Here is a 20649-nt window from a genome sequence, read left to right as displayed (position 1 = left end):
GTCTTTTGTTTCTGGTGAACCTTGAACTCTTTGCTCCTCCCATTAACTTCCCGATTTAAGCCGTGCCTCTGCCCTTCCTGTAGGTCAGATTACTATGCTCTCTCCAGGCGATATCTTGCTCCCTTCTTTGCATACCTGCAGCTGTCCTCATCTCCACTACCATTCATTTTCAACCTTTGGCTTTTTCCATGATTACACTTTTGCTTGATCCCTACCTGCATCCACTTGTTACCAACATTTGGCTTGTTTAATGGCCACGCTTATGATTGATGCCTACCTTCTATATCTGGTACTGGACCCTGACTTGCTCACCTCCTGGTGGGGCAATCCAGGGGACTGCGACCTGGTACTAACACACAGAAAAAAACATCTCCGCCATCTCTGGTGAATATCGGTTAGTGCTTATACCCTGCACCTCAAGTGAGCCTACGTCATCCGCCAGGGTGACCTGCTTGTGTACTCATTTTGCAGGTCAGTGGGAACCTCTCTACAGCTATAGCTACTGGTCTCCGAGCCTGACTGGGACAGCTGCACTGGAATAGCCTCCGCTTCCATGTCATCCTTATCCACTTCCCCGCTGCATTCTTCACTGCTTGCGGCAGCAGCTTCTCCATGGACAGCAGCAGTGCATTTGAATGTTTACCTAAATAACTGGGGTAGGTCTAGGTACACTCCAGGATCTGCCTTAACAAGATCTTCATGCCACCAGAAGAAAATACCCCTTTGAGCCTAGTATTACAGTTCAGTGTATTATACCTCAGGAGCTCACAGGTGGCATTGTTCTGATGGCTGACACTAGTGACAGCTCACCTCACCAGTATACAATGCCTTGAAAAGGTATTCATACCCCTTGACATTTTCCATATTTTGTCATGTTACAACCAAAAACGTAAATGGATTTTATTGGGATTTTATGTGATACACCACTACAAAGTGGCACATAATTGTGAAGTGGAAGGAAAATTATAAATGGTTTCAACTATTTTTTACAAATAAATATCTGAAAAGTGTGGCATGCATTTGTATTCAGCCCCCTGATACCCCTAACTAAAATCTAGTGGAGCCAGTTGCCTTCAGAAGTCACCTAATTAGTAAATAGAGTCCACATGTGTGTAATTTAATCTCAGTATAAATACAGCTGCTCTGTGAAGCTCTCAGAGGTTTGTTAGAGAAGCTTAGTGAACAAACAGTATCATGAAGGCCAAGTAACACACCAGACAGGTCAGGTATAAAGTTGTGGAGAAGTTTAAAGCAGGGTTAGGTTATAGAAAAATATCCCAAGCTTTGAACATCTCACGGAGCATTGTTCAATCCATCATCAGAAAAATGGAAAGAGCATGACACAACTGCAAACCTACCAAGACATGGTCGCTTGGTCAGATGACACTAAATTTGAACTTTTTGGCCTAAAAGCAAAGCGCTTTGTGTGGCAGAAAACTTATACTGCAAATCACCCTGAACACACCATCCACACTGTGAAACATGATGATGGCAGCATCATGTTGTGGGGATGCTTTTTTCAGCAGGGACAGGGAAGCTGGTTATAGTTGATGGGAATATGGATGGAGCAAAATACAGGGCAATCTTAGAAGAAATCCTGATAGAGTCTGCAAAAGACTTGAGACTGTTCAGCAGGACAACGGCTCTAAACATACAGTCAGAGCTACAATGGAATGGCTTAGATCAAAACACATTCATGTGTTAGAATGGCCCAGTCAAAGTCCAGACCTAAATCCAATTAAGAATCTGTGGCAAGACTTGAAAATTGCTGTTTACAGACGCTCTTCATCCAATCCGGCAGAGCCAGAGCTATTTTGCAAAGAAGAATGGGCAAAAATGTCACTTTCTAGATATGCAAAACTGTTAGAGAAATCCCCAAAAAGACTGCAGCTGTAATTGCAGCGAAAGGTGGTTCTACAAAGTATTGACTCAGGGGAGATGAACACAAATGCACACCACACTTTCACATATTTATTTGTAAAAAAAAGTGAAAACCATTTATCATTTCCCTTCCATTTCACAATTATGTGCCACTTTGTGTTGGTCTATCACATAAAATCCCAATAAAATACATTTACGTTTTTGGTTGTAACATGACAAAATTCTGAAAATTTCAAGGGGTATGAATACTTTATCAAAGGCACTGTATAGGGTCACCAGACCCCTCTAGAACTTACTTAAATTTCACCTGACCTTTCTCTCACATTTTTTCCCTTTTTAGACCCAGGTTTAGAGGAACCTAGAAACCTACAGATGCCACGATCCCACGAGGAAAGAGGGGTCCTAAAACATGCTCCCCCCTTTTCCTGGGGAATTCCTCTATCCACCTCACTTGTGTGGATGGAGGAGTCAATTTGTAACTAACCATCTATACCCAGCTTTACCCTCTGGGAGTACATTCAATACATTTCTCTTAGGGGTTAGGCTGGTCCGATTGGGCAACACCCACCTGCCTAATACTTGATCAGGGACCCTTTTACTGCTGAAATAGGCAATATATATGTCTTTATGCAATGACAAGCCATCTATCTGTCACAGTTAACATTTTGGTAGTTGCCTATTTTGAAACTACAATGTCTCCACTCTCCTGGTACATTTGTAGAAAGGGGAAAATGTACATGTTTCACAATATAGGAAGTTTCTAAATATACAGTACGGTATATATTAGCAGATGTGTCAAACATTAGTTGCTCTGTAATATCTATTTCTGCCTTAGCAGTGAAACGGAAAAACCTGTTTGCTTGAAATGGACAGGTTTTGTTTTATTTCCCAGTTGTTATAAGAAAATGAAACCAGACTTCAATTTTGCAGGAAACAGCATGATTTCATTAACTTCTGCGAAAACTAAACATCTATGACACTGTAATGCATGTTTAGAGTTGACTTTTCTCCAACAACAATTTTTTTAAATGTCATTTTTTTTGGTTTAACTTACCTTTTTTGTGTCCACTCCCTGGTTTCTGTGAAGGCAATGGTGATAATGGCCCCAACCACACAGATGCCCTGTGGAAGGCCATGTCAACAGTGCCCTCAGAGTAAACTCATTCCTCACTGCATGATCTTTCAAGTTCTTAGGAAAAAACTTTTTTTGTGTAATTTTGTAAGGCGCATGGGCGATGTGAAGTGCTTGACGGCGCTTAATCTTGTGTATGTACCATATAAAATTTCAATATCATCTTTTTAATCTCAGTGGAAAGGCTCAACCCCCCCCCCCCCCACCAAGGTAATGCCATAGTATGTTGGATGTGGTGCATGGCACCTCACCTTACACTGGGCTGGCAAGTTAACAGCACACACACACACACACAATCCTTAGAGGTAAGGCTACACTATATCAACTTAAAGTGGACTTGAACTAAAATAGTAAATATTTGCTACCTTAAAGGGGACATCTAGACATTTTGTCTTAAATTCCTCCTGAAAAAAAAAAAGCAGTGCATTTCCTGACATGTGACACTCCCGTCTGTCTTTGGTGCGAGGTTATCTAAGTCACTGCTGTGTCTGACTGCTAGTATTATGCAATTTTAAGTGAGATTTGGTGATGGCACTACCAAGCTACTCACTGTTCTTCACACTGTGGAGGAAGCTGTACCTGAGGACTGAGGCTCCCTACTTCTGATTAATTGTGTGTATCTTTGCTTCCTGCACCTCCTGCTGCGTTTTGGTCATTACCAGGCATGTACTGGCCATTGGGACTACCGGGAGTTTCCCGGTGGGCCGATGGCTCAGTGGGCCACTCTGATGTAAGGGGGTGCTGTTGGGACATTCTGATGTAAGGGGGTGCTGCTGGGATACTCTGATGTAAGGGGGCTGGTAATGGGACACTCTAAAATAAAAGGGGTGCTGATGGGACACTCTGTTGTAAGGGGGCTGGTGATGGCACACTCTGATGTAAGGGAGTGCTGATGGGACACTCAAAATGTAAGTGGGCCAGTCTGGATGAACTCCAGGGCCAAATTTCTGTCCCAGTCCAGCCCTGGTCATTACCCCATCACTCATCATATCACCAACAGTCAATTGGGCAGCTCTTACATAAGGAAGCAAAGTCCTGTCTCTACCAAAATGGCCATGTCCACACAGAGATAAAAAATGCAGAGCAAGACAGTGTTCAAGTTCAATATGGAAAAGAACAGTTGCAGGGTGCCCACAGACCTAATGGTAGAAATCTGTGCAGCTCTCTTTTCTTGGCAATATATATATACTGTACTATATTAAACTTAAAGAGGAATCCAAGTCTTTTGTGTAAGCCCTTGTACACACGGTCGGAGATTCCGACAACCAAATCCGTTGTATACACACGGTCGGACAAAGTTGTCGGAAAATCTGACGTGATGACGTTATTTCGTTACGACGGGACTATGTTCACGCTAGTAGCCAATAGCTTTGGTGTAGGAATTTGATCTGAGCATGCGTGGCACTTTGTCCGATCGGAATTCTCTACACATGATCGGAGTATGTCCGATCGGAGCATTTTGTCGGAAAATATTTCTGGCAAGTTGGAAAAGTTGGTCCGACGGATATTCCGACGGAAACAGTCCGATGCAGACCACACACAGTTGGAATATCCGACAAAACTGTCAGGAAGATCCTTCTCATAGGAATCCGAGCGGCGTTAGTCGCAGAAGATCTTCTGTTCAGTTTCAAGAGCGTTACCGCGATCGGCGGTGCGCGTGCGGCCGTTTGACGCAATTGGCGCCAATAGCGCTATTTAAAGTGGATCCTTGCTTCACTGCCTTGCTGCCTGATCAACAGCGTTCCCGTGTATCCTGGTATCCTGTATCTGAACCTGAACCTGCATCCGTATCCTGATCCGTATTGAACCCGGCTTGTTCCCGACTCTGCTGTTTGCTGCCTGCCCCCCACTTTTGGCTTGTACCGACTACTCTTCTGGATTCCGTTTTTGTACCTGATCTGCTCGCCTGTGCCTGACCTGGACTGTTACACCATCCGTTATCTGTCTGTTGCCTGTTTACCGCTGCTGTACTACAGGACACCTTCCAGTCTACCACCGTACCCGGCTGTTACTCCCTCTGCGCTTTGTTGCCTTCTACCTCTTGCTGCGGACTACTGGACTCTTCCCACTTCCCGCTGTATTCAGTTTGCACCAGCATTCACTGCCGGACTACAGAACTCCTCCCGTTGTTCGTTGTACCCTGCGACCACTTGTATCCTGTTGCCGGACTACAGGAATCCTTCTGCTGTCTGCTGAACCTTCCATTGCCTACATTCCGCTGCTGGACTACAGGACACCTGGAGGCACCATCTTCAGTCTGCTGCTCTTTACTTCAACTGTCCAGTCAGGCACTTGTGCCCCTCTGTGCTCCCGAGCCCCTATCATCACTACCAGGGTCTCCCGAGTCAGAGGTCTACGAGAAGCCGCTCCCTGCATTCTGGGCTCTGCCTTAAGGTACGTGAGAAAAACGCTCCGATCAGACACATTCCATTGGAATCTCCGACCGTGTGTACAAGGGCTAAGACTTCTTTACTGTATCACTGTATAGTATAAATGTGTGTTAGAGTTAAAAACGTTGTCTCTGTGAAAAGGTGGTGCTTTTCTACTTACACAGGAGAGCCATATTTGTGCTTTGCAAATGATGGCTCAACTTCCTGCTTCGTATTGCTGCAAATTAGCATTTTTGAATGCATTTTTTTATTGATTATCTATAAAAATCATGGAAAGGACCAACATGATCATATGATGTTCTGGTAATTTGCATGATTCTTGGACGTACGTAAAATGTGTGGACGGGGCTCAACACACCCAATAGTGGACCCGCAAATAGTGCTGGCTAATGCCCGCATCTACAGGCAGAGGCTGCCCAGAAGTGAAATCATTGTTAAGGCAGTGCTTAAATTTAGAAGCAAGCACACTCTGTTCCACATGTTTAGTTAACCATATGGACCCCAGTACAGTACAGTACAACTCTCACCAGTCCCAGACTTGGACAAAAATTAGGCCCGGGCATTTTAGACTGAGCAGCCAACTTTTCCAGGAACCGGGGGGGGGGGGGGGGGGGTAGGTGGCTCGGTAGACATTTGCGGGGGTGGCTGGTGTCGGTCCTCCACCCTGTAATGTGCAGGGACACTGTGATATAAAGGGAACTGCACTATAAAGGAGAACTGCAATGATTACAGTGCAGTTCCCTTTATATTACAGTGTCCACGTCCTATTGTGCCCACACAGCCCAGTGACACTGACCTGCTCTCTTTATGGTGGTGCGGTACAGCGTGGCTCTCTCTCTGGTGATGCGTTAACGCCCGGCTCTCTCTCTGGTGGTGTGCGTACAGTATGGCTCTCTCTCTGGTGGTGTGTGTACCGCGCCTGCTCTCTCTCTGGTGGTGCGTGTACAGCATGGCTCTCTCTCTGGTGGTGTGGGTACAGCGTGGCTCTCTCTCTGGTGGTGTGTGTACAGCGCAGCTCTCTCTCTGGTGGGGCATGTACAGCGTGGCTCTCTCTAGTGGTGCGGGTACAGCTTGGCTCTATCTGGTGGTGTGGGTACAGCGTGGCTCTCTCTAGTGGTGCAGGTACAGCATGGCACTCTCTAGTGGTGTGGGTACAGCATGGCTCTCTCTCTGGTGATGCGGGTACAGCGTGGCTCTCTCTGGTGGTGCGGGTACAGCGTGGCTCTCTCTCTGGTGGTGCGTGTACAGCGCGGCTCTCTCTCTGGTGGTGTGTGTACAGCGTGGCTGTCTCTCTGGTGGTGCGCGTACAGCGCGGCTCTCTCTCTGGTGGTGCGTGTACAGCATGGCTCTCTCTCTGGTGGTGCGGGTACAGCGTGGCTCTTTCTCTGGTGGTGTGTGTACAGCGTGGCTCTCTCTCCGGTGGTGCGGGTAGAGCGTGGCTCTATCTGGTGGTGCGGGTACAGCGTGGCTCTCTCTAGTGGTGTGGGTACAGCATGGCACTCTCTGGTGGTGTGGGTACAGCGTGGCTCTCTCTCTGGTGATGCGGGTACAATGTGGCTCTCTCTGGTGGTGTGGTTACAGCGTGGCTCTCCCTCTGGTGGTGCTGGTACAGCGTGGCTCTCTTTCTGGTGGTGCGGTACAGCGTGGCTCTCTTTCTGGTGGTGCGGTACAGCGTGGCTCTCTTTCTGGTGGTGCGGTATAGCATGGCTCTCTCTCTGGTGGTGCGATACAGTGTGACTCTCTCTGGTGGTGCGGGTACAGGGTGGCTCTCTCTGGTGGTGCGGGTACAGCGTGGCTCTCTCGGGTGGTGCAGGTACAGCGTGGTTCTCTCTGGTGGTGCAGGTACAGCGTGGCTCTCTCTCTGGTGGTGCGGTACAGCGTGGCTCTCTCTCTTGTGGTGTGGGTACAGCGTGGTTCTCTCACTTGTGGAGCAGGTACAGCGTGGCTCTCTCTCTGGTGGTGTGGTACAGCGTAGCTCTCTCTGGTGGTGCTGGGGCTATTAGTTCCCCAGGACAGTCCTCTCTTTCGTTTTCCATGTCTCCTTTAGTAGCTGCTACAAGCACTCCTCAGCTTGTTTCCTGGTTTTCTCGTTCCCCCCAGCAGAGTGCATGCTGGGGACTGTAGTCTGCTCCCTGCTCATAACAATTGGGCCACCTATCTCTGGGACTACATTTTCCATGATGCCCCTTTAGTTGCTTCTGATTGGCCCTCTGTTGTGGCCAATAGGGAGAGAAAAACGAACAGACAGGAAAGCCTTCTCTTCCCCTGCTGCCGTTATGAGAAGGGGATGGAAGGCGAGGGGGGGATATCGTGACAACAGCCTGCAGCTCTCCCCACCGTGCGTACGCTCATGGCTGGAGGAGGAGAGCGGGAGTGTCATCGCGGCTCTGAGGCTGAGCTGTGTGTGAGAGAGACACACAGCTCAGCCCATGCAGCGGCCAGAGATGACACAGGCACGGCTGCTTAGCGGCAGGCGAGCGGCGGCCAAGGCCTGTGTTACCCATGTTCAGGCAACAGTCGCCGCTTACCTCCCACTGTGCAGCCTGATCAACAGGCCATGGGTGGCCCCGGCCCACCGGGCACATGCCCGGTCTGCCCTATGGCCAATCCGGGCCTGACTCTCACTAATGCCTGCACTGTCACATTTGACACCTTTCGGGGGAAATCGGATACCTGTTTTTGACAGATACTGAACCCACTTCCGGGAGACCTTGTCCTGGCCCCCCTCCTCTTTCCATTGCTGCTGGGCCATTCACAAAGTATAGCGTGCTTTGCACATGCCTTCTGTTCTCTGTCCTCTGGGACTGTGACATCATAATGGGTGGGGACATCACCCGGTGACCCCGCCCAGTGTCCCTATATAAGTCACCGTGCAACACGTCCCTGTCATTACGGCCAGAGACAGCGACAAGTCAACATCTCTAGGAAGAAGAGAAGAACAGAAGAACAGAAGGCGGCGACAACAGAAGACGGCGACGACAGAAGACCGGGCCACCGCTAGTAAAAGAGCTGGAAGAAGGAGCGGAGGCCCGGCAAGAAGAACCGAAGAGGGGGCAAAACCCCCGAAGAGGGGGACAAGGCCCCCGAAGTCTGAAGAAGACCTCCAGACGGCAGCAGCGATGAAGAAGAAAGCCGGGCAACTCCGCTAGTGAAAGAGCTAGTAAAAGAGCAGAAGATAGCGGAGGAGTCCGGCGAGAAGACCTCCCAAGACGAAAGAAGACCACCGGAGCTGTGCAATAAATCATTTTAAAAACATGTGTTGTGTTTTATTTTTACACTTTTTTTTCACAGGTGAATAGGTAGGGGTACATGGTACCCCAATACTCATTCAGATAGGGTGGGGGGCCGGGTTCTGGGGGCTCCCTTATTAAAGGGGGCTCCCAGATTCCGATAAGCCCCCCGCCCGCAGACCCCGACAACCAACGGCCAGGGAAGAGGCCCTTGTCCTCATCAACATGGGGACAAGGTGCTTTGGGTTGGGGGGGCCGCAGGGACCCCTTCCCCAAAGCACCCCCCATGTAGAGGGCACGCAGCCTGGTACGGCTCAGGAGGGGGGCGCTTACTCGTCTCCACCCCCTTTCCTGACCGGCCGGGTAGCATGCTCGGATAAGGGTCTGATATGGACCTGGGGGGGACCTCAACGCTGTTTTTTTGGCGTAGGGCTTCCCCTTTAATTTCATACCAGGTGACGGGCCAGCAATGTGTCAATCTCGCTGCTGAAGGCAGCGACATTGACTTCCTTCGCTAGTCTCGGCTACCTGGAGCCGCGTTCAAAATGAACGGACTTTCCTCCGTGTGTGGCAAGTCCGTTCATTTCAAAAGTATGGCGGACTCCCGCCATAGTCCTCGTGTGTGGGCAGGTCCACTTGTTCGGAAAGTCCGGCGGACATTCCGGCAGTTTGTCCGCCAGACTAAGTCCGCCGGATAGTCTGATCGTGTGTACGCGGCATTAGTGTCCATACCCCCTGGAACCCCGACTAGGGTTCTTAAAGGGGTGGCAAATGAGCAAAGTGACCCCTACATTCTCAGCAGCACTATCCTTTTTCCATGTGAGAACAAACAGCAAGCCCTGACCTAGATAGAGTTCCCCTTTTTATGTGCTTTGTCCAGCAGCATTCTTCAAAAAAGCCTGGGAAAACTTGACTAGCAGAGTTAACCCTTACCCACCAAACAGCACCACTTCTGCGGGGCAACCTTAACTAAATAGTGCAGCTCACACAGTAGAAGATAAGTTTAACCCAGAAAAGTTTAACCCAACACAGAAATACCTCAGTAAGCTCCTGCTTACAAATGGCACCATCCATTCCAAGTCATTCAGGACTCACGTCTAAGAAGGTCAAGTAAATGCTTTTAATGCACCATTTTTTTTTTCACTTTGCCTATCCTCTAATACTGTAGCAAGGCAGGGTTTGGCTATTTGAAAACAATACACTTTCTGTTTCTTCTAAATAATTACACGGGGTGTGACACTTACAAAAGGATTTCAACATTTGCTTCTTTTTTTTTTTAAGCACAGAAGATTATTCATTGTGTACAGATTATATTGTTAGTATATTGTTGGGAAATTTTTTGAACACTTTCTCATGGGCGTCATCCATTCAGTCATATTTATGCATAGAAAAACTGATTCAGTCTGCATCCATTTTTACATTCCTTACATTCATATTGACATCCGAATTTAAACAAAAGAACTGACATATATTGACATGCAGCCTCCCTCCCCAATTGGATTGGGGGGGACTTCACAACAAAAAACTGAAAAAATGGCATTGAACCCTGCCAAAATCCATACCGGACCCCTATCCGAGCATGAAGCCTGGCAGGCCAGGAAAAAGAGAGGATGAGCATGCAATTTACTCTCCTCCAAACATAACAGACCACATGCCCCCAACATGGAGGGTACTTTGCCGGGGGGGGTCTCATGTTGATGAGAACAAGGGCCTCTTCCCCACAGCCTTGAACCGATGGTTGTGGGGGGGGGGGTGACTGATTGAAATCTGGAAGCCCCCTTCTACATGGTACAGTACCAACCTACTCATTCACCAAAACAATTGTCAACAGTAAATCAAAAAACACAAAGACAAGTACTTTATTAAAAAAATAATAATGCCCCCCGCCCAATGTACATCCATCATTAATCATGTCGTCCAGCGATATAGGTCCACGTTACTCACTATAAATGGTGGCCGCCGACCAGCACAGAAAAAAGCCCACTGCCTGCTGACACCCAACCTCTCCGTCGTTTGCCGTCATCCCTCGGGATAAGTCATGGTTGTAAGGATGCTGGCAGGTGCCGTCTCCTTAACAATTAATGACTCATGTCTGATAGCAGGGATGAGTCAGAGTGCATGCAAAAGCAGATGTAAAAACCGACAATGTTGATTTACAGTACATCCATTTACTTCCATTCAGGTCCGTTTAAATGGAACAGGATGGAAAAAAACAGATGTAAACAGAATGTAAACTGCTGCTCATCTGTTTAAAAAAGGAAGGAAATCTGCGCTACAGTGAAAAACCCAAAAACGTGATGCAGCAATTCTAATATATACCAAAAATGCTATATACGTGTAAATTAGAAAAAGAAAAAAGGAGAACTGCGCAATCCCTAATATTTCCTATTAGGATATAAAGAACCCAACAATGAAGTTCAAAAGTGCTCAATATAACATAAAAATCAAAATACATTGACTACATACAAAATGTAAAGAAACATGCAATATCACCCATTAGTGTAAACATAACCATATTAACATAAAACACTAAATCTCAGTGATACCGGTACTCAAAAGGAGCCAAAATTTTCCAACTTATCAAAGAGAAAGAATTACATAAAAAATTGGTGTAACAATAATATAAAGTCCTTGTGAATAGACTAGAAGAACACCACGTGTCCAAGGTAATTGTCCAAATTCAAAACCTATGTTGATGTGAAGCAAATTGAGGTGCACCACCACCATACGGATAACAATGGCTCCTTACCAGATGCCCCAGTAAGGAGCGCTTTATCTTAAAATCAGGTCAGAAAATGCGTCAATCTTGAATCATCCGAGACAGAAAAAACATTTGGAGCAGGACTCGAGAGTATTCCAAATGGAAAAGCAAAAGGTCCACCATAGGAAAGAAGTGTAAAATCATTTATTAAAAAATAAACATAAAAGGAAATGCACTTACAAAAGTAAAAGGACACAGGGCATATCATCAAATGGACAAGCGTCGGCCGATCGCGAACTCCAAGCGATATCCCGTTCTATAGCAATTTTTTTAAGCTCACTGAGGGGTGATAGCAGGAGATTGAAGAAAACATGCCTTCCTGTCAATGTGGAGTCTTAAAATGGAAGCTGAGTCACTTCCTTTCTCCCAGGTGGGGAGACCTGATTTTAAGATAAAGCGCTCCTTACTGGGGCATCTGGTAAGGAGCCATTGTTATCCGTATGGTGGTGGTGCACCTCAATTTGCTTCACGTCAACATAGGTTTTGAATTTGGACAATTACCTTGGACACGTGGTGTTCTTCTAGTCTATTCACAAGGACTTTATATTATTGTTACACCAATTTTTTATGTAATTCTTTCTCTTTGATAAGTTGGAAAATTTTGGCTCCTTTTGAGTACCGGTATCACTGAGATTTAGTGTTTTATGTTAATATGGTTATGTTTACACTAATGGGTGATATTGCATGTTTCTTTACATTTTGTATGTAGTCAATGTAATGTATTTTGATTTTTATGTTATATTGAGCACTTTTGAACTTCATTGTTGGGTTCTTTATATCCTAATAGGAAATATTAGGGATTGCGCAGTTCTCCTTTTTTCTTCATCTGTTTAAACCCTTTAGTCTATAGAGGTGCATTGCTCTCCGTTTTTCATCTGTCAATCCCAAAAGCAATACAAATAAAGTTGGTGACTGAGTCTAATTTTTTGATTGACTGGCTCTTTTCTGGCTACAACTGCTGACTGTTTTCTGAAATGTCTGACACTGGTCATATTGATAATTGGGTTGATCGTTGGAATGAGCTATAATCAACTCTGAAACCAGGTCTGGTCAACAACCATCGGGTATAATGAAGAATCATTTTAAACCAAGGTGAAAAACATAAGATTGTCATAAGTCATTATTGACAATGACTGCCCCAATTCCAGCATTGCTTGTAATTATTGAACAATTGTGACCACCAGGAAAGTGATAAATGCCTTTCACAGTCGAATATGCTCATAGCGAAGGAAGATTTTCACATACAATCACAATCTCCCTGCAGCAGAGGATTCAGAGGATTCCATGTGCACTGCCCTTACCACAGGAAGATCCCCTGTCCCAGCACATAGGCAACTCATTAAATCAAGAGAAAACATGCACATCAGTCTCCTGAATCTCATCCTCTCAACATTCTCAGTCTCACCCTGTATGGAAATTTTCCAGCTCTCAGTCTCTTTGCCAACAAAAAAAAGTGATTGTCCCTGGTGTATACACAATACACACACATACACACAATAGCTGCCACCACACATTTTAACAAAATTTTTTTATTGTTCTCAGTATCCACTATAGCAATTCTGACACTCATTGCAACACAGACATGAACATACTAAAGTTTAACATATGGTAAAGTATACTTTAAAGGAGAAGTCCAGCCAAAGCTTGTTTGGCTGGACTTCTCCTATGGATCACAGGAGTGCAATTCGTTTTGCACTCCTGTGACCCATTTTCAGCAGAGAGCGGATTGAAGTCCGCCCTCTGCTGACATCACAGAAATCAGTCCAGGCACAGTGTCATCCCAACAATGGGAGTCTGGATCCACCAGGTGCCTGGACTGACACCCGTCTCAGCCTCTCAGTGAGCCGCTGAGAGACTGAGTCAGCCACAACCCTGCCCCCTCCACAGCTCAGCACTCCAATGAGCGAGGGGGACCAGCGGAGAGCTGCTGATTGACAGTCAGAAGCTCTCTGCTTGGGGAGCTGTGAAAACTGAGCCATTGGTGGTGTTCGAATGATTGGTTTTCAGTTTAGAGGTGCCGGGGACACATGCAGCATCAGACCATTCACCTAGCTAAGTATGAAACTGAAGCTTCTCTTTTAAGCAGGGGTCTCAAACTGGTAGCCCTCCAGCTGTTGCAAAACTACAAGTCCCATGAGGCATTTCAAGGCTGACCATTACAAGCAAGACTCCCACAGGTAGAAGCATGATGGGACTTGTAATTTTGCAACAGCTGGAGGGCCGCCAGTTTGAGACACCTGCTTTTAAGCCTTTTTTTTAGAGCATTAATGACTAAGCTTAATAATTTTTAAATATCAGTTTAAAAAAGGAAGGACAGCAGAACATAAAAAATATTTTCAGACAATTATATTACAAAATAGACAATAAAAACAGTAACCTGAATGGGAACAAAAGTAACAAGTACTTAACAAGGTTTTCCTGTTTTCCAATTCAATGCAGTCCTAGCCAACACGACTCAGCATTTGTGCATAGTTTTAATGGAAAATCAAGAGCTTCAGCTACCGTATTTTCTTTTGGTCCCCGAGGTCACAGGAATTACACCAAGCAACTAATCAAGGGGTATGAGGGGTGGGAGGTAGGAGTGCTGAAGCGTTTGTGACAGCAGACCCTTCCTCCAGGCCAGATTTCTAAATACATTCATATTTTCATATGACCAGGTCTGAAAACCAACATATGCACATATTATTGCACCTTTTGGTGTTGGAATGTGTTGGTGGTTGGTTGGTGTTGGATGAACTAGCAAATTTAGATACGATAACAAATGGAAGCCAAACTCCAGCCCACACTGTAGTTACAGAAGCAGTTACAGCAACTGTTTGTTTTTTTTCTTTTGGGGTAAAGGTTTTTCTTGAACAAATAAAAGTCGATCATTTTAAGCACCCCTGTCAGTAGAAAATGTTTTTTTCTTAACACTCTTAACTGGTACTTTTGGAGGAGAGCTTGTTCTATTTAAAAACAACAAACTTACTGGCTAGATCACCAGGGGAAAACAAAAGAAAGAAAATCTAAGAAAGAAACCAAATCTAGCCATCACATCTAAGAATTGATAAGCTGCAATATTATACATGTTTGCTTTTGGGTTTAATACCAGTTTAACTAATAATGTTTCAAATGTACAGTACCTGCCTCCTAATAAAGGCATTTAAAAAAAATATTCAGGACTTGTGTAGTCAAATAAGATCTCTGTGCGTGTATTACCAGGTGTAGCACTGGCTCCTGAAGAGCATGTGTTTTTCTCTATTTAAAGTTTCTAAAACCGCAGTTGGGTTTTAGGGTCAATTATACCAAATTATGGTTTCAGTACCAGTCTAGCTGGACTGCACTGTGTTCTGCTTGGCCACAGGTGGCGCTGTCATCACTGGCAAGTGTGAGAATTCAGTTCAGCTGGGCGCATTGAGTGCCACTTTTTCTCTGAACCAGCCCAGTGGGAGTGTCACACTGCTGTGCATTCTGGGAGAGGGTACTTAAGGGACTGACATCACGTGCTTCTGGATTCCGGTCCAGAAGATTCTTTTGTCTGTTTGGTCCTGGGTCCTCCTGACCAGCCCCCATGGATATCATGGCCTGGGGTGCGGATCCATCTAATTCTGAGTCTCAGGGCTGGCTAGCCCGAGGCAAAGTAACTGGAAGGAGGATTCAAAGGTGGTCCGGTGCCGTCTCATCTGTGGAGAGGCCCAGCAACTGAGGAAGCAACCAGGGGAGGACTCTTCCTTGAGAAGGCCACGCATAAGGCTTGCTTCTCAGAAAGAGCCTGGAGGCTTAGTTAAAAGACACTAAGTGAATCTACACTCGTACGGTATCGCCGGACCGGCTGCAAGATACTGGTACCATATGAGGGCTCTCTAAATTTGTCTACATTCTTCAGTTACTACAAGTGTTCTACAACAAGTCTGTGGCAGAGACTTTACTACAAGTGTTCTACAACAAGTCTGTGGCAGAGACTTTATTCACAAACGTTCTAGATGCAAGTCTGTGGCAGAGGCTTTGCTTTATCTGAAAACTCTATCGGCTGCTAGGCCTAGTGAGAGGAGGTCTATCCGGTAGCTGTGAGAATCCAGTTGTGAGTGGCAATTCTCTGGATTTCTATAGTGAGAGACTTTCTATTTTGAGCAGTTCCAAGAGTACCTGAACTTCTTACCTAAACCCTCTAACCTTCATCAAGAGACTGTGTTTTGTCTACTTTTTTCTGCAAATAAAAATCCCAAAAGTAGATCCAGTGTCAGTCTTTGCAGTTCTTTGGGCCTTCTACCTCGGGGAAACCCCTAGACGTACACGAGGTCAAGAAGGTAACAGTAAGCCCAACAAAATCAGCCGCTCCTTTGGGGGTCAGTGCTACAAAGGTCTAACTCTTGCTTTCATGTTTATATTATGCAAAGTGTAACAGGAAACTGGGAGCTATTAAATGCAGGAATATGCAGAAAATGCAGGAATACGCCAAGGTGTGAAGGGGGAGGAACTGTGGCAATGCAATATTATCCTGCCGTCCCAAAAACCAATGAGAAACCAATTGGTTACTCACCCTACCAGACTTAATTTAAATGAAATATGTTTGGGTGGATTGACTCTTTCTTGGCTGCCACAGCAGAACTATCTGTAAAAAAATGTTGACTTGTTAACATATTTAAACCTGTGTCATCACTGGAATGAGCTTCTATCATCTCTGGAGATCTTGTAGTTAACTTGAAGACCAGCAAATTTAGTAGTCATTGAGAAAATCTGCCTATCTATGACCAGCAGTCTATATATATTCTTCTAGCTGGCAGACATACAGTAAGGCAACCAAAAGCAAATTTGGCCCTATTTTCAACATTACTTGCAATTATTGAGATTCATGAGCCCTTTTGATGACCACCGAAGAGGTAACAACAAGTGCGTGTAATGGTGAAATACATTCATTATCCCACTGGGAATTTTAAAATACCTTAATAATCATCCTGAGCAAAGGAAAAGGTCAGAAGACACAGAGTGCACTGAAGACTTATTCAGTCATTTTGCACCACAATAATAGGCATCCTTATAAAAGTGGAATCTCTATAGCACTCTCTTTTTTTTCTTTGACGCTTTATCGGCCACAGGTTTCTGGGAAAGCCTGGCAATAACAGAAATGGACACTAATGCCCCGTACACACGAGCGGACTTTTCGACATCCAAACTCCGACGGACTGAGTCCGGCGGACTATCCGATCGTGTGTGGGCTGCAACGGACTTTAGCGAAGCTAAAGTCTGACGGACTTTAGAAATGAAGCATGCTTTAAATTTTCCCGACGGAACTCCGCCGGACCCGGTCCCCTTTGAAAAATCCGCTCGTGTGTGTGCTACTCCGACGGACTAAAACCGACGCTAGGGCAGCTATTGGCTACTGTCTATGAACTTCCTACGTCGAATCCAGTCGTACGTCATCACGTTCGACTCCGTCGGAGTTTGGTGTGATGGTGTGTGGTCAAGTCCGTTCGGTCGAAAAGTCCGCCAGAACTCCGTCGGAACTCCAGCGGAACTCCGGCGGAACTCCTTTGGAGGTCTGTCAGACTTAATTCCTCTCGTGTGTACGGGGCATACCGTAAGTGTTTTTTTGTTAACAGGAAAAGGTCTTAAATGGTACTTTCACTTCCTAAAAGCCTTCCTACAAAACTGAAATATAATGGAAAATAGAGAATTTCAGTATCAGCCGCTGATGACATCATAGGATTATGCAATCCAGTAGAAATGTATATAAACAGACCAATGCTGCTGTACTTCACACATCTGTCTGCTCTAGATCTTGGTCAGAGACCATCAATATGGACAACAAGTGTGCTGTCATCATGTGCGTTCTCCTGCTCTCTACTCCTCTTATACAAGGTACAGTCAATGACATATTATAGTATTTAGAATCTATGTATAAGCACAAACTGCCTATTCTACCGTCTTTGCTATTATCGGTATAGACACTGATTGATCTATTTTTATTTTTGTATTCAGGGTTTGCCGTTGCTCGTGGGAAGCGCTGCCTGTGTACCAAGCTATCCAATCAGGTGAATGTCATGGCCCTGGCTCAAATGGACGTTTATCCAAGCAGCTCTCTGTGTGAAAACACTGAATATATGTAAGTAGAATGTACATTATGAATTACACAATGTAACTGCTGTATCTATTGTATATGTACTCACCCAATTGTAGTCATAGCACATAATCAGCTACATTTTCGAAAGGTTAGGGTGGTCATACACAGAAAAAAAGGTGGGCAGATGTTGCAAATGGTAAGACATCTGTCTTTCTTTAAATCTGTTTGGACCCATTTTCATCTTGGTTGATATGTTAAAGCAGCATGCTTGCAATTAAAACTTCTTTCATTCTACATTAAAAGTATAAGAAAAATCTTTGTGCAAGGCAAGAATTTACAAGGGTTGAAAGCACTTGTTATTGCCCTTTACCCAAAGCCTTTTATGACCATCACATGTAATATTCAAATTAGAATGAATTAGCTCCTGTATACCCAGAGAATGATTGGTCCCCAAGAGTGGCTGCCCACCTAATAGTCTTTGCAGTATGTATTAGCAATAAGCAGCCATTTCAGTTTGTACATAAGAATACCATTTTTAAAAAGCTAAAATGAATGAGTCAATCCTAAAATCTTGTTAGAATTAAATTTTTCAAAATTTTTGGATATTTCAATATAAAAAAACAGTAACGTCTATCAAAATTTTCACTATTTTAATTTTGTGCAATTTTAATAGCCCTTTATAATCATGTTGCATGTTCTAAATTTACTTGAAGGTCCTAAATGGGTTTGAAGGGAAATACAAATGGGGATATTTTTAACTAAGCATACATCTTGCACTTGCACAATGTTTAGCTCTTATGCCGCGTACACACGGGCGGACTGTATGGCGTACTTAGTCCGTCGAAACACATTTCAGCGGACAATCCGCTCGTGTGTGGGCTTCAGCTGACTTTTTCAGCGTGCAGTCTGGCGTACTAAGTATTTCGGTTTTTTCGAAATTCTGTCCGTCATACTTTGGTTTCAGCGGACAGTACGGTCGTCAGTATGCTAGTTCGACGGACTAAGAATGGCGCATGCCCAGAAAGGATTTACATGGCGGAAGGGTGCTTTGCTGTGTCTTGGACTTCCTATTTCTAGTCCCGTCGTACGTGCTGTACACGTCATCGCGCAAGCTTTCGACGGACTGTTTGTGCATCCGTGTGTGGTCAAGTCCGTTCAGTGGAAAGTACGACGGACTGTCCGTCGGATTGTATGACGAACTAAGTATGCCATACAGTCCGCTCGTGTGTAAGCGGCATAAGAGAATGGTGGTCTGCTGATAAAATAGACAAGATAGTGTAAAGCCAGGATATAGAAAATCTCAAAAGAGACATTGTATGAAATAGTTTCATTGTTTCATTTATTAAGGAGAAGTATAGCCAAAGCTTTTTTGGCTTTACTTCTCCTCTTGATCACAGGAGTGCACTCTCTTCGGCACTCTTTTGACCTGTTTTCAGGTAAAAGCGGCTAAAGCCCGCTGTCGGCTGACATCATAAAGCCGGTCCAGTCCCATGTGGTCGGGATCAACCCAGATGCCTGGACTGGCAGCTGGCTTAGACTCTCAGCAAGCCGCTGAGAGACTGAGCCAGGTGGTCCCACTCCAGTGAGCGTGGGGAGGCAAAGCAGAGAACCGTTGACTGACAGTCTGCTCAGTGAAGGCTGAGAACTGAGCGCTCAGCAGTTTTTGATTGCTCAGTACTCAGTCTTAGAAGCAGCAGGGGACATGTAAGTATATATTTATTTTTCATTGAACATATACTTCTCTTTTAGGAAGTGTCCAAACATACTAATGGATTTCTTAATTTTGTTCTTCCTCAGTGTCACAGTAAAAAGCACGGGTGCTACAAAATGTGTCAGTTCTGACCTGAAAGAAATAAAAGCTCTGCTCAGTGGAAAAAATCGGTAAGTGCAATTTTTATAAATCTCCAGACACTTTGTTTTTTTTATAGCTCAATGTGCACAAGGTCAACCATTATAATACATCCATATGAATAGTGTGTAGGGCCTGTTTTGTTTATTTTGCTCATTGTTTCTAAGTAAGTACTATTTTTTTATACATCTACAGATATTTGGTTATTTCAAAGTTTGCTGTGCATACAGTCAAATACTACGTATAGTAGCTTGTTTACAGTACTATAAAAAGTGGGTAGGGTTTTTTTTTTCAATGTATTGAAATGAGATAGATTAGAAAGACTGAAGACATAGCTATATGCTTCTAAAATCATTTCACATCTCACCTGTACTATACATGGCATTTTACCACAATTTACACTACTTTAGGCTTCATTCATACTAGTACTCCAGTGTTTAGGTTATCTAAACTCAGGATACATTATCTGAAAAGTACAAACAAATTACATGCTTGCTTTCCAGATCAGTTTTTCCTGTGTTTAGATGTATCTGTCTTTACACGGGTTCAACCATGATTACGTGTACTTATACGGGCTTACTCAAATTTACATGCATTTATGAGCTTTCAGCAATTTCTAGACATTCTAATTGGATACAGCTAAACTGATGGCACCCAAAAGCAGGTAAATGCACAGTGTGATTTGTATCATTTAAACTCATCACATGTATTAATATGCATTTCGAAATTTCAAAAATGTCCTATAAATGTATATAATTGCATGTATGTCACTGCCAGTATGAATGAGAATGAATGTCCTCCTGTAGTGAATGCAGCCCACTAAATAGATACCCCTTATGCCGCGTACACACGATCAAACAATCCGGTGGAAAAGTCAGGTGGAATCAAGTCCGCCGGACAATCCCCCCGTGTGTGGGCTCCGGCTGACTTTTTTTACCCAAAAGTCCGGCAGACTAAGAAAGTAGTTTTGCACCAAAATATGTCCGCGGGACTCGCAATCCGGCAGACAATATAGCCGTGTGTGTGCTAGTCTGCCATACTTTTGAAATTAACGGACTTTTCCGGCATGGAGAAAAGTCCGTTCATTTTGAGCGCGGCTCCAGGTAGCTCACAGATTCCGATAATCCCCCTGCCCGCAGACCCCGACAACCAACAGCCAGGGTTGTCGGGAAGAGGCCCTTGTCCTCATCAATATGGGAACAAGGTGCTTTGGGGTGGGGGGGCCGCCCAGCCCCCCCTTCCCCAAAGCACCCCCGCATGTTGAGGGCACGTGGCCTGGTACAGCTCAGGAGGGGGGGGGCGCTTGCTCGTCCCCACCCCCTTTCCTGACCGGCCAGGTTGCGTGCTCGTATAAGGGTCTGATATG

At 45.0% G+C, this 20649-nt stretch overlaps 1 protein-coding gene across 1 annotated transcript in view; it reads left to right on the top strand.

Annotated features, from left to right (window-relative positions):
* The window catches only part of LOC143974786 (C-X-C motif chemokine 10-like), a 54833-nt gene extending 35277 nt beyond the window's left edge, over window positions 1-19556 (top strand). Inside the window, exons 2-4 of the mRNA XM_077476522.1 lie at window positions 17221-17232; window positions 17353-17476; window positions 19232-19556. Coding sequence (XP_077332648.1) covers window positions 17221-17232; window positions 17353-17476; window positions 19232-19319 — 224 coding nt within the window. The 3' untranslated portion in view covers window positions 19320-19556. The remainder of the gene's footprint in view (window positions 1-17220; window positions 17233-17352; window positions 17477-19231) is intronic.
* The last annotated feature ends 1093 nt before the right edge of the window (window positions 19557-20649 follow it).

The sequence above is a fragment of the Lithobates pipiens genome, unplaced genomic scaffold (genome assembly GCF_037356315.1).
Source record: "Lithobates pipiens isolate NorthernLeopardFrog02 unplaced genomic scaffold, aLitPip1_a1.2 Scaffold_13, whole genome shotgun sequence".
Lineage (NCBI taxonomy): Eukaryota > Metazoa > Chordata > Amphibia > Anura > Ranidae > Lithobates > Lithobates pipiens.
Note: the sequence above shows the minus strand (reverse complement) of the source record. Positions and strands in the feature narration are given on the sequence as shown.